Consider the following 14,995-nt stretch of genomic DNA (forward strand, 5'->3'; position numbering starts at 1 on the left):
CTTCTAAGAGTTTTGTAGTTTTACATTTACACAGAGATCTATTTTTCATTTTGAGTCACTATATGCATATGTATACATATATGCGTATATATATGAGATTTAGGTTGAGGTTTGATTTTATTTACATATTTATGTTCAGTTGTTATAGCAGCACTTGTAAAAATGGTCATTTCTCCATGAATTGTGCCTTTGCTGAAAATCAGTTGTCATGTTTGTGTATGTCCATTTTGGGACTTTCTAGTGTGTTCCATTGGTTTGTGTGTCTAAATTGTTTTGACTACTGTAGCTTTATATTACATCTTAAAATCACTCCAACTTTGTTCTTTTTCAAAATTGTTTTGGCTATTCTAGTTCCTTTACATGTTTTTTTTTTGAGTCGGAGTCTTACTCTGTCATCCTGGCTGGAGTGCAGTAGCACGCTCATGGTCACCACAGCCTCGACCTGTTGGGCTCAGGTGATCCTTCAGCTGGAACTACAGGCATGTGCCACCATGCCTGGCTAATTTTTTGATTTATGGTAGAGATGACATCTTGCCAAGCTGCCCAGGCTGGTCTTGAACCCATGGGCTCAGGCAATATTCTCGCCTCTCGGCCTCCCAAAGTGCTGGGATTATAGGTGTGAGCCATTGTGCCTGGCCTCCTTTACATCTTCATGTAAATTTTAGAATTAGTTTGTCTCTATCGACAAAGAATACTGCTGGATTTGGATTGGAATGCATTAAATCTATAGATCAATTTGGGGAGAATTGAGTATTTAACTGTGATGAGTTTTCTTTGATCTCTTTCAGCAGAGTTTTGTAGTTTTCAGCATACAGATCCTTAATATTTTAATTTAAAATCTTGTACAGATTGGATTATGGAAGTGGGAAGTGAAGAAGAAAAATGGGAGATGCTGGATGCAGAATTTGATCACTTTGTGGTTGACATGAAGCCCTTTGTTCTGAAATTACCCCATAGGTCAGGTAAGATTATGTTTGAAAATTAGATTCTGAAGATTAAATTTTTTCTTTTTATTATTTAGTCAAACCATTGAAGTGTTGAAATGGAAGGAAAGCTGAATTCTTCTAGTAACAGTTTTCATCTTTGAGGGTAAATAAAAATTTTGTGACAATGTCCCTTGAAATTCTGGAAAGATCTTATTGTGATGCTGTCTCTCGTATGTCATGAGCTTATAGCACACAGATGGTACATTTTATTGTGATTGGTTTTTTTTTCTTGGCATCTTTTTCTTCTCTGTGTGGAAATGTTTTATCTTCTAGGAACCTACTGTCCACCTGTTCTCTGACCCTTTTTTGTTTATGAGTGCAAAAAATAATCTATTAGTCTTTTTTTTTTTTGAGTCAATTCTCACTCTGTGGTCCAGGCTGGAGCAGTAGCACAACCATGGCTCACCAAACCTTGAACTCCTGGGCTTAGGCAATACTTTGGGCTCAGGTGATCCTTCTGCCTCAGTCTCCTGAGTAGCTGGGATTACAGGTGTGTGCCACCACACCCAGCAAATTTTTAAATTTTTTATGGAGACAAGGTCTTGCAATGTTGTAGACTAGTCTCAAACACCTGGGCTCAAGCAGTCTTCCTGTATTGGCTTCCCAGAGTGTTGGGATTACAGGCATGAGCCACCACGCTTGGCCTCTAATGGTCTTTTATGCTCATTGGTTGACTGAATAAAATCAAGTATGATTGAGCTTTTGTTGCTATCTTGTCCTTCCAAAGTGTGGGGTTTATGGGCATGAGCCACTGCACCTGATCAATTGTTTTTAATTGTAGAATGATAATCTTTGTCTCAAGTTAGAGAATTTTCAGATAACTTAAGTCATCAGAAAGCAATTGGAGAGAATTTTAGGGAAATGTCTGAGTGTACTCTGTATTCAAAGTGAGGAACTGACTCAGTATTAGATACAGCAGTATTCTCCTTCTTCTCCTTCAGGACTAAGACCTCCAATATTCCCCAGAGGCTGCCTGAAACCACGGATAGTACTGAACCCTCTATACACACACATGTACAATGCCTGTGATAAAGTTAATTTATAAATTAGGCACATAAAGTGATTAACAACAATAGCTAATAATAAAATAGAATAATTATGACTGTACTTAATAAAAGTTATGTGAAGGCCAGGCTCGGTGGCTCAGCCTGTAATCCCTGTACTTTGGGAGGCTGAGGCAAGTGGATTGCCTGTGTCTGTGGGTTCGAGACCAGCCCGGGCAACTTGGCGAGACCTCATCTCTACAATAAATGAAAAATTAGCTGGGCGTGGTAGTGCGCGCCTCTAGTTCCGGCTATATGGAAGGCTGAGGTGGAAGGATCACCAGAACCTAGCAGGTCGGGGCTGCAGTGACTGTGAGCATGCCACAGCACTCCAGCCTGGGTGACGGAGTAAGGTTCCAACTCAAAAAGCAAAAAGTTATGTGAATGTATTCTCTCTCTCTCTTTTTGTCTCAAAATATGTTATTGTTCTGTCCTTACCTATTTTCAGACTGCAGTAGGCTGTAGATGGCTGAAACCAAGGAAAGCAAAACCACGGACAAGGGAGGCTACTGTGTTTATTCTAGGGAGCTGTGTTAGGAGAAGGGAGTGTGATACTTGAATCGTGTGTTCCGTGGTTCTGGGGCCTGCCGCCTTTCCTGGTCCAGGGCAGGGTGGCACGAGCTCCCTTGGAGCCTCTTCCTGTCTACTCTTTTCTTCTCTTGTTGGACTTTAGCCTCTTCTTTCTTCCTCTGCTGTTCTTCAAATGAATGTTTCATGTCCCATGACTCAACCATGATTACTTGAATGATTTTAAAGATTTAAAGATTTTTATAGATTTTTCTGTGCTGCAGCCTCTTCTGATAATCACTGTCTTTTTTCTTTTTGTCTTAGATTTGTTGATTACAAAATATTTGTATTACAATTTTGTATTTTAAGTGTCTTCCAGTCAAACTACCCTCATATTTTGCCTTCTTATAAATAAAGATTTTAAGTACATAGAGTAGATTAATTGTAGTCTTTGGTTCATGACACATTGTCAGTATTGAATACACCCAAAGCCCTTTTTCGTTTAATTGATTTAATAATGAACAATTGGTAACTCACATCCCAATCAAGAAATAGAAATTTACAATACTTTACATTTTCTTGTAGCCAAATTCTATTTTTTTTTTTTTTTTTTTGAGTTAGAGTCTCACTCTTTGCCGCCCAGGCTAGATTGCAGTGGCATGCTCATGGCCACCACAGTCTCAACCTGCCGGGCTCAGGCGATCCTTCTACCTCAGCCTTCCAAGTAGCTGGAACTACAGACACATGCCACCATGCCTGGCTAGTTTTTGTGATTTATTGTAGAGATGAGGTCTCACCAAGTTGCCCAGGCTGGTCTCAAACCTCTGGGCTCAGGCAGTCTTCTTGCCTTGGCCTCCTAAAGTGCTGGGATCACAGGCTGAGCCACCAAGCCCAGCTCAGGTGATCCTTCTGCCTCAGCCTTCCAAGTAGCTGGAACTACAGGCATGTGCCACCACGCCTGGCTAGTTTTTGTGATTTATTGTAGAGTCAGTTTGCCCAGGCTGGTCTTGAACCCATGGGCTCAAGCAATCCTCTGACCTCGGCCTCACAAATAGCTGGGATTATAGGCGTGAGCCACCTTGCCTGGCTTTAGATAGATTTTTAAAAGGATGATTGTTTTGGCCAGGTATGGTGGCTCAAGCCTGTAATCTCAGCTGTTTGGGAGGCCCAGGTGAGAGAATTGCCTGAGCCCATGGATTCGAGAACACCCTGGGCAACTTGCCTCATCTCTACAATTAAAAAAAAAAAAAATTAGCCAGGTGTGGTGGTGTGCGCCTGTGGTTCCAGCTACTTGGAAGGCTGAGATGGAAGGATTGCCTGAGTCTAGCAGGTCAGTGCTGGGGTGGCCGTGAGCGTGCTACTGCATTCCAGCCTGGGCAATGGAGTGAGACTCCAACGTAAAATAAGTAAGTAAGTAAGTAAATAAATAAATAAAAGGATAATTTACAAAACTTGTGTGTAAATAGTACTCAGTTATTTTTAGAGATGTTAAAACCTTAAATAAATCAGCTGTAAATCCCTGGATGTTATTGGCTTTAGTAAATAAAACACTTGGGATTTAATTTTAGAGTAAGTTGAAAATGCTTAGATAAATCAGAGACTGCATTTTTTTGTCTTTCTATGTTTATATAATTGGAATTATAGAGAGGTTTTTTTTTTTTGGAGTTGGAGTCTTACTCTGTCACCCAGGCTGGAGTGCAGTGGCACAATCATGGCCCACTGCAACTTTGAACTCCTGGGCTCAAGTTATCCTCCCACCTTAGCCTCCTAAATAGCTGGGACTACATGTGTGCACCCCGTGCCCAGCTAATTTTTTCTTTTTTTTTTTTTTTATATAGTCAAAGTCTTGCTATGCTGCCCAGGCTGGTCTTGAATTCTTCTTTAGGTTCAAGCAACTTGCCTTGGCCTCCCAAAGTGCGGGGATTATAGGTGTGATCCACCATGCCCGACCAGATTTTCAAATAAAATTATTTTAGAGAAGCAAAATATAACAAAATCTTTCTAAGAAATTTACTGGTAATCAATAAATTTTATTTTTGTGAAAATAGTTTTTGCATTTGCCTTGCCCAGTTGCCAATTAACTGATAAATGTACCTTCCAGACCAGGAGTCAGCAGACGGTAGCTCATGAACCAGCTCTTGACCACAGCCTTTTTGGGTAGCGTTTTGTTGGAATGCAGCCATTCCATTCATTGACCTGTAAGTGCTTTCATACTACAATGGCAGAGTTGAGTCGTTGCACCAGAGATCACATGGCATGCAAATCTAAAGTGTTTGCTATCTGGTCCTTAACAGAAAAAGTTTGCTGATCCCTGTTCAGTACTTAAGTGCATATTATTATAGGTCTTTGTGATGTTTTAGTTTTTGAAAAATCAAGTTTTTGATAATTCTTATGTATTTCTAGAACGGCAGAGGTGTGCTCTCTGGATTAGAAAACTATGTGAGCCTTCAGGAATAGGTGCAGGAATAATGGGAAGGAAGAATCGGAACCTGTATGCAAAACTGTTATTACATATGCTTAAACGAGGAGTGCTTGAAGGCCCTTTTACGCACCGACCTGAACCTGGGACACTAAAAACTTTACCTTCATACATGGTAGGTATCAATGACCAAAAGATATATTAGTTTCATTTTTTTTTTTTTTAAATGTCTCCAGGGCAGGGAAGATTGAAAAAAAAAAGTGAATTTAAAGTTATTGTCTCTTTTGGGAATGTTAATATAATATAATAATACTATGAAGTTGTATGTGCTAGATAATATTTGTTAAAACTACTTTCCTTGCCAAGAATGGTGGCTCACATCTGTGATTCAAGCTCTTTGGCAGGCTGAGGTGACAGGACTGATTGAGCCCAGGAGTTCGAGACCAATCTAGGGACATAGTGAGAACTTGTCTGTACAAAAAAAATAAAAATATTAGCTGAATGTGGTGGTACATGCTTATAGTTCCAGCTATTTAGGACATTGAGGCAGAAGGATTCCCTGAGCCCTGCAGGTTGAGGCTGCAGTGAGCTGTGATCATGCCATTGCACTCCAGCCTGGTCAAGAGAGTGGGACTCTGACTCAAAAAACCAAAAAGCAAAAAACTGTTTTTCTTCCTGATTCAGTTTTTTCCACCTTAATAGAAAACAAGTATATGCCTTTGAGGAGGATATCCTTATTGATATAGTTATCCCTCAGTATACTATAATATTTCTAAAAAACTGAGAATGAGTTTTTAATTATTGAGGTTTAATTTCTTACTAATTCTCACTGGATTATAATAGGATTATTTTATGTTTTTTCAGTAAACTCTAGTTTATTAAACTCTTTCATATATTTTATTTTAAAATTCATGAGCAGTTTTATTGAGTGACTTCTAAATGTCCTTTTTACTCTTAATAGAATGACAATAGTAAGTTGGAGTTTAAAAGTTATTTTCTATACTTTGGTTACATTTACTGTCAAATATCCACTTTGTTACAAAGGTAGTTATTGTTATGCTTGTTTGATGAACTTTTATTGTTATGACCTTTGTAATCATGAAATATACCTTGGTTTATGTGATATTGGAATACGTGAACTTGAGAGATCTGACTGGAGTATTAGATTTTGGTAGTTGCTGTTAGGATGTATAGGTATAATTTATTTGAGCTGCAATATTTTAAGAGTTTTCTGTATTTCATGTTTAGTTAAAGCAAAATTTAGTCAAGAGGCACGCTGCATGCTAGAATACAATTTTTGTTTTCTGTGGCAGAATGACAAAAGTTTTAATGCCAATTGCATGTTAAAATAGAGCTATACATTTTGCTTCAGTTAAGATCAGTAGTATTTGGGATAGTATTTACTTAACTCAATAGTTGATTAGATGTTGGAGTGACTGTTTCATTTAAGAAGACATTTCTGTGCATCTCTGATTTAGAATAAGGGTCATATGTTAACCCTCCCTAGAGAATAACCTCCTGAGGATATTCTTTGTAGGATTGGGAGAATTGTTGTAGAAGTGTCCAGTCATTGTAGAGTTTTCTTAAGAAAAGTGTAAAAGTAGAACATTTTATGAAGCACATGTAGATTTAATGTTTCCCATTGACTGGTTGCAGTGACTTATGCCTGCAATCCCAGCACTTTGGGAGGCCGAGGTAAGAAGAATGCCTGAGGCCACAGATTCGAGACCAGCCTGGGCAACTTGGCGAGACCTCATCCCTATAATACATCAAAAAATTAGCCAGGCATGGTGGCACGTGCCTGTAGCTCTAGCTACTTGGAAGGCTGAGGTGGAAGGATTACCTGAGCCCAGCAGGTTGGGGCTGTGGTGGCTGGGAGTGTGCCACTGTCCTCCAGCCTGGGCGACAGAGTGTGACGCCATCTCAAAAAAAAAAAAAGTTTCCATTAACACTCAATTTCATAGACTCGTGGAGAAAGGCTTTATTTTGCAGATAATAACAAGAAGACCTGGAGACCCATCGCGGGTTTCCCGGCTAATTAATAGGATGGCCAGAACTAACCCACACTCTGTTGTCCTTGCCTTAACAAGGGATTCCTAATTTTTATTTCTGATTTGTGTTGATTGTGGTTTATTTGCCCACTGATTTTTTTTTTTGTGCAGAGTGGTTAATGATTACAGAAAGAAATAGGAGCACATGATTTTTAAAAGCTATTTGACTTTTCACAAAGCTGATTATTATTTTCAGATTTGCCTATTATCTAATTTTTGCTTATCGTATTTTTCATATAATAGAGCACAACTAGCTTAAGTATATTGATTTTTTTTGTATTTTAGTATTTCAAAATTCTTTGTTAATTTACTGATTTTTAAATATTTGTATGTAAATACTTATATGAATTTAAGTAGTTGAAAGGCTGTTATTAAACTTGAAACTTGATGGAAGTTTTAATAGTTCTATTTTGCTGCATTTTGAAAGAATAATTTTTCTAATTTTTAAAAAAATCAGTCCATCTATTTTGATGAACCAAATCCAGCACGAGCAAAAGGTTCAAGCCCAGAGGGATTACCAGCCTGGGTTTTGGGTGAGCTGGGAACAAGTGAACACACATTACACGAATCATGGAAACTCTCTTCTGGAGAAGATAACACTTTGGTACAGTCGCCAACTGATGACCACAGGTATGCTAGAAAGTGAGATTTTAAGTGCATTTCATATTTAACTTGCCTTTGGAACTGGCTCATACATTCTGTACATTCAAGATTGTTTTATATTTTCAGCTACTTTTTAAGGTGTCTGTTAACTTCATGTATTCCATTGCTTGGAAAGTGGTGCCTGCAAATCTTTAAAATTTTTTTTTTATTTTAAAGATGTGGGGTACAATTCAGGGTTAGGTATACAGATGTTCATTATATGGGTACCCTTGTTGATGAGGTGTGCCTCCCCGTCCCCCGGCAGTTTCCCACTACTGACAATTCTTTCTTATAGTATTACAATAATCGTTCAAGGTCCTGCAGATCTTTAAATGACACAATTATGTATTTTCCTTTATGACAGGCATGACTTAAGAGCATTATTAATGACCTCAAAAAATATATCATCCAAATCTTAAAATTTATGCTAGAATTTCTTTCCCTTTCCCCTTATGTGAACAATGTTTGTTTTCATTGAATAAAAAAATGGATGTAAACATAAATCCTATTAAACTGTGCTTTCTTACTAGGGTATTAAACTTAAGTAGGATATTTAGTGCAAATAACAGATTTTCAAAATATACAAAAAGGCCCATTATTGTGGCAATATAGTTTTTGAATAGATTTAAATTTGGACTTTTATCAAATTTTATTTTTCCCTTTGGCCTTGTTCCTTGAAATGTTAGAATATTGGAGAGTATCAATTAGCATGTGTCATATTTAAAAAAATTTTTTTTTGAGTTGGAGTCTTACTCTGTCACCCAGGCTGGAGGGCAGTGGCACGCTCATGGCCACCACAGCCTCGACCTGCTGGACTCGGGCAATCTTTCCGCTTCAGCCTTCATAGCTGGAACTACAGGTGTGTGCCACCATGCCCGGCTAATTTCTCTTGATTTATTGTAGAGATGAAGTCTTGCCAAGTTGCCCAGATTGGTCTCGAACCCGTGGGTTCAGGTAATCCTCTTACCTCAGCCTCCCAGAGTGCTGGGATTATAGGTGTGAGCCACTGTGCCTGGCAAAATCTGGTTATATTTTTTAGACCTGAGATGTTATGGTGGAAAAGAACAGACAAACAAAAGCCAGAGATCCAGTTCATGGGAAATTATTTCGTTAGAAAGGAGAAGCACAGGGAGGCAAAAAGGGAGAGGTGGAATAATTAAGGGAACATTTAGAAGAGTAAAAAGAAATGAATATGTAACTCCATAGGAAGTGGTATTAAAGATTTTTACTTTCGTAGGTGAGTTAAAGTTAGAAGAAGTGTAATTGTAGAATTTTTGTTTGCCTTGTAGGAAGGTAAATAGAGGTGTAAAGAGATGGTGGTCTGTATACCATGAAAAATATGATTCTTAGTTTGGCTGCAAAATCCATCAGTTGTTTGCCTGTGTATATATCTAGATTGGAAAACACAGCTTATTTAGAAAGTAGATTAGAGAGAGAGAGAGGAGATTTCCCCTTCAAGGTAAGAGAGGAGGCCAAAGCTTAGGGAAACATGGCCAGACCAGTTCAACAAAAGCAAATGGTGGCCAAGCAATGGCCAAAAAAATATTTGTTAAGAGTCCAGCGAGGGGTCCACCATGTCCTCTCGGGGGCTGCCTGAAACTATGGCTACTGCTTATAAGTTCCTATTAAAGGTTCATTTCTGAGGAAAACAAAAAAAGTCCAGCTAAAGGCTGGATGTGGTGGCTCAAGCTTGTAATCCTAGTACTTTGGGAGGCTGAGGTGAGAGGATTGCCTGAGACCAGGGGTTCGAGACCAGTCTGGGTAACTTGACGAGACCTCATCTCTACAATAAATGAAAAAATTAGCCAGACGTGGTGGCACACTCCTGTACTTCCAGCTACTTTGGATGGCTGAGGCGGAAGGATTGCCTGAGTTCAGCAGGTTGAGGCTGTAGTGACTATGAGTGTGCCACTGCACTCCAGCCTAGATGACAGAGTGAGACTCCACATCAAAAAAAAAAGCTAAATTCTGGTGTAACGGTGGAGTTTACAGTATAAAGACGAACCAAAATTGTTTCCTCTGTCTGAGAACTTAAACCAGTTAAACATTTGTGATCTCGGTCTGACTGAATCAATGTGTAGTTTTTTTTTTTTTAACTTCACTAATGTCTTTAACAATTTTTGAGTAAGTTGTAAAAATTAACAATTGAGAATTGCATACAAAAGCTTAACTTTCTGGCTTTTCTTAAAAACTGGAGACTAGCAATCTTTCCAGAAAACAGATGTAGGTTGGAGCTAAGTTATATTTGGTTGTCCCCTTTATAATATGTGTAATAGTATACCTTAACTATTTCCTGCTAATTCCTGACACCAAATTTGAGGTCAGCTGCATCTGTTATGGAGCTTGAGCTTTTTTTTCCCCTTTAAATAGGGTTGATAGGAAAATGAGGTATTTATGTTCTATCAAAAATAAGAAAGGTAGAAAAAGAAGGGCCATATAATTAAAGAAAGTGATTGGGCCGGGTGCATTAATGTACGCCTGTAGTCTCAGCTACTTGTCAGGAAGATTGTTTGAACACAGGAGTTTAAGACCAGCCTGTGCAACATAGTGAGATCTTGTCTCAAAAAAAAAAAAAAAAGGGCTGAAACACCATGTCTTTGTGTAAGTAAATGATATCTTTACATTACTCATTTGTTACCTGTTTTAAGTCCTGTAGATATTTGACATATAGCTCTTATTTAGATGAATGGGGAAGATAAATAAGTTCATGGATAGTATTGATGCATTGGTCATATGTAGTTGTGGAAGTATTTGCAGGATTGTTATATGTATCATAGAAGGGTTCAGGATAGGAAATAGATTTGAGATTTCCTTGGAGTCCAAATGAATGGGCTTTTTCTCCCCCCTTGGAAAATAGAATAAAGCTTGAGAAAATAAATTGAGAATATTCTTTAACTGTTACTCACTGACTTCCCTGGGAAATGAAGCCACAATAAAATCCCTACAATTTTATTTTATTTTTTATCTTAAAACTTTAATGAATTTGTTTCTTAGTTCTTTTTTATAATTTTTAATTTTAAAGATGTGGGGCACAGTTCAGGGTTAGGTATACAAATGTTCATTATGCTGGCACCCTTGTTGATAAGGTGTGCCCCCACTTCCCTGGCAGTTTCCCACTACTGCCAGAATTCTTTTCTTACAGTATTATGATAATTGTTGAAGGTCCGCTTATGAGTGAGAACATGTGGTACTTTGTTTCTGTGATAGATCACTCAGTATTGTAGACTCTAAGCCCATCCAAGTTGTTGCGAAGTTCATAATTTTGTCCTTCTTTATGACTGCGTAAAATTCCATTGTGTATATGTACCACATTTTAAAAAATCCAGCCCTCTTTTGATGGGCAGAATGATTTGGTGCCATGGTTTTGCTATTGTGAATAATGCTGCAAGAAACATGCATGTGCAGGTATCTTTTTCATAGAGGGATTTGATCTCCTCCAGGTATATTCCCAGTAGGCAGCTTATGGGGTCGTATGGAAGGTTGATTTTTAGATCTTTAAGAAATAGCCAGTTTTCCACAGAGGTTGTACTAGTTAACATTACCACCAACAGTGTAGAAGTGTTCCCTTTTCCCTGCATCTTCTCCAACATCTGTTGTTTTTTGAGTTATTGAGGATAGCTGTACTGACCATGGAGTTAGGTGGTATCTCAGTGTGTTTTTTTTTTTTTTCTGAGATGGAATCTCACTTTGTCATCCAGGCTGGAGGGCAGTGGCATGCTCCAGGCTACCACAGCCTCGACCTGCTAGTCTTAGGTGATCCTTCTGCTTCAACCTTCCAGGTATCTGGAACTACAGGCATGTGCTGCCATGCCCGGCCAGTGAGCCACTGTGCCTGGCCTCAGTGTGGTTTTAATTTGCATTTCTTTGATGACTAGTGAAGCTGAGCAGGTTTTCATGTATCTGTTGACTGCTGGTATGTCTTCTTTTGAGAAGTGTCTATTCATGTCTTTTGCCCACTTTGTAATGGGGCTATTTGTTTTTTTCTTTTCAGCAAGTTTGAGTTCTTTGTAGATCCTGGATGTTAGGCCTTTGTCAGATATATAGGTGGCAAATATTTTTTCCCATTCTGTTGGCTGTCTCCCTGTTCTCTTGATGGTTTCTTTGGCTTTGCAGAAGCTTTTCAGTTTAATGAGGTCCCAGTTGTCTATCTTATCTCTTATGGCATGGGTACTTGGGGTTTTGATCAGGAATTGGTTACCAGTTCCAATTTCCATAAGGGTGTCTCCTGCGTTTTCTAAGGTTCTTATGGTTTGAGGTTTTATGTTTAGGTCTTTGATCCATTTAGAGTTGATTTTTGTGTATGATGATAGGGAAGGGTCTTGTTTTAATCTTCAGCCAGTTTTTCCAGCACCATTTAATGAATTGGTTCTTCCCCCTAGTGGTTAATGGTGGCCCATAATTTTAACAAGAAACTTATTTCTCATTGTTGGGCACCTATAGCTAAATGGCATTTAGTGCAAAAGAATCACTATAGTATGAGGCATTTGTTGGTTAAATAATTATTTTTTTTTTGAGTCAGAGTCTCCTACTTTCACCCAGGCTGGAGTGCAGTGGCAAGTTCATGGCCGCCACAACCTCTACTTGCTGGGCTCAGGTGATCCTTCCGCCTCAGCCTCCAAATAGCTGGAACTACAGGCGCTTACCACCACACCTGGGTGATTTTTAAATTTATTGTAGAGATGAGTTCTCGCCAAATTGCCCAGACTGGTCTCGAACCTGTGGTCTCAGGCAACCCTCTCTTCTCGGCCTCCCAAAGTGCTGGTATTATTGGCGTGAACCACCGCGCCTGGCCTATAAGTAATTAATGGGTAAAGCAGGCAGTCTTGTGGCTCTGGCCAGTCCTGCCCATCCTCCAGATCCACAAGTTGAAAAAGGCCTTCCTTGCATCCCAGTCAGTTTAGGTGACCCTGTTATTTACTCCTATAGTACTCCTTGTTTCTTTGTTGCACTGATCACATGTAAAGGTTGACTATATGTCCTTTGTACCATGTTGTTAATTTCATGAAGTAAGAACTGTGTTTTTCCTATTTGCACTGTATTTCCAGCTCCTCGCACTGGTGAGAACATGCTAGGAATTCCACGGTGTCTATATGTGAGAGTGCGTTCATGCATGAAAGAATGGTTTGTGTTAGGCATGCCACATATCTAATTTAACCTGTAGAAAATCTCTTAGAGACAGGTACATTGTGGTGAAGGGAATGGCCCAACATCTTGAAATGTTTCTTTTTAACATTTTAGAAAATGTTGAAAAAAAAAAAGGATACTTTTTAGAAAACACTGGAAGAAACTTGGATACAGGCTTTACAGATGCCCTTTGCACACTGTATGGAATATGAGACAGTGAAGGAACTGGAAAGGATATACTTAAATATTTTTCTGGTCAGATGTCAGAAGATCACTAAGGCATTCTAATGGTAAATTAGGGCTTTAAGAACAAAGCTTTTCAGGGTATCATGTTTCTTTTCATAATTTTAATTTGATCTATTTTAGAATTTCAATTTGATTTAAAATTTTAATCCACATGTGCATTAGTTAACAGATATTTGAAGTTTTACATGAAGATGTTTAAAAAAATAAAACTAACATTTACTTTAGCTAAAGCCAGCAGAATTGATGTTAAAGCCAAATATACAATGCATAATAGATCGTATGTGGTGGTAAATCGCGTATTGATTGTCTGTGTTCATATTTATTTTCTAAAACTGCTTCTTTTACTCTGAGTGGCCATACTCTGTTAATGAAAAAGTTAGTATCCGCTAATCTTGACCTAATGCATCTAATCAATTCTGCAAGAAATTGTTTTAAAAAGTTTAAGAGGCTGATAATATTTGACACATGTATGTTTTTATAGTGAATAATTTATTGTTACTTAGAACTGAAGTTTAATGCTGCCTCATAAATTTTACAACCACTTCAACTTGTCCTTTGAAAAACCTCTTTAATCTTAAAAGATTTTTCCCTCTTAGTGTTTCTTTTTTGATCACTTTATAAAATCCTGCTTTACTTAGACCTTTTTGTATATGAAGTATTTCTCTTGGCATTTTAGATTATGCTGTTTGTGTCCTAGCCTTTTTATATTATTAAAGATGCGGAGTCCGGTGGAAACCTCTTTGTTCGGGCTTCCTGTTCAGTAGGGATGACACCTCTCTTTTTCCTTTACTCTTTCTTGGGATATGTAGGATATGGCATGGCTCATCATTCCAGACTGCTGGAAGTACTACGAGGTCATATTCTCTCTGGCTTTCCCTCAGGCTTTCTTTTTCCACCAAGTATACATTACACACGAATAGACTAGCATTTTTTCTTTTCTTTTTCTTTCTTTCTTTTTTTTGAATTGGCGTCTCACTGTGTCTCCCAGACTGGAGTGCAATGCAGTGGTATGCTCACAGCCACTGCAGCCTCTACTTCATGGGCTCAGGCAATCCTTCCACCTCAGCCTTACAAGTAGCTGGAACTACAGATGCATGCCACCGTGCCTGGCTAGTTTTTGTGATTTATTTTATTTTATTTTTATTTTATTTTTTTTGAGTTGGAGTTTATTTTAGAGACAAGGTCTCACTGGGTTGCCCAGGCTGTCCTCGAACTCCTGGGCTCAGGTGATCCTTTCGCCTCTGCCTCCCAAAGTGCTGGGATTACAGGCATGAGCCACCCCACCCAGCAAGACCTAACATTTTGCACCAAACAGCTTCAGCTGTTCTGGTTCTCTTCTTTGCACATTTTTTGGCTTGAAATCCTGTTATTACCCATGTTTTCTTTTAGAAAAGCCATTGTTCCAGATTGCATGGCATTGCTGTCTTATGATATATCTGTTACTGTATTTTAATGTTGCTATCTGCTTATTTTCTTGACAATGAAATGTTTTAGGTGTATTTGAATTCGGAGCATGACTTTATAAGATGTTACTCAGGAAACTATATATTTGGATCTCATCCATGTATATATAGTTTGGTTAATTTCATTTATTTCTACAATCATGGGCTATATCAACATGTATTACCTTTCTGGTCATTCTTCAGATACCACTGAAATCTGGTAAGGATTTTAATTGTCTTTGTGGTAGATAAACTTGAAGGTGGCCCCCATGATCCACCTCCTGGTATTTACACCCTTATATAATGCCATCCCCTTGAGTGTGGGCCGGTCCTGTGACTTGCTTCTAACTAATAGAATATGGCAACGATGATGGGATGTCACTCTTATGAATATACTGTGTTATATAAAACTTGATCTTGCTAGTAGACTTGCTCTGGAGTGTTGCCGTCTTTCCCTTTGCTGGCTTTGGAAGAGGCAGCAGTAATAAGGAACTGAATGTTGCTCACAACATGCAAGTGGGGAAGTGGAGCCCTC

At 38.6% G+C, this 14,995-nt stretch overlaps 1 protein-coding gene across 1 annotated transcript in view; it reads left to right on the top strand.

The window, feature by feature from the left end:
* Positions 1-812: 812 nt before the first annotated feature.
* The window catches only part of LOC103274240 (sodium channel protein type 7 subunit alpha-like), a 59,271-nt gene continuing 45,088 nt past the window's right edge, over positions 813-14,995 (top strand). Inside the window, exons 1-3 of the mRNA XM_021719410.1 lie at positions 813-962; positions 4,940-5,130; positions 7,464-7,636. Coding sequence (XP_021575085.1) covers positions 857-962; positions 4,940-5,130; positions 7,464-7,636 — 470 coding nt within the window. The 5' untranslated portion in view covers positions 813-856. The remainder of the gene's footprint in view (positions 963-4,939; positions 5,131-7,463; positions 7,637-14,995) is intronic.

This window comes from Carlito syrichta, unplaced genomic scaffold (genome assembly GCF_000164805.1).
Source record: "Carlito syrichta isolate Samal-C Ts95f unplaced genomic scaffold, Tarsius_syrichta-2.0.1 Scaffold314643, whole genome shotgun sequence".
Classification (NCBI taxonomy): domain Eukaryota; kingdom Metazoa; phylum Chordata; class Mammalia; order Primates; family Tarsiidae; genus Carlito; species Carlito syrichta.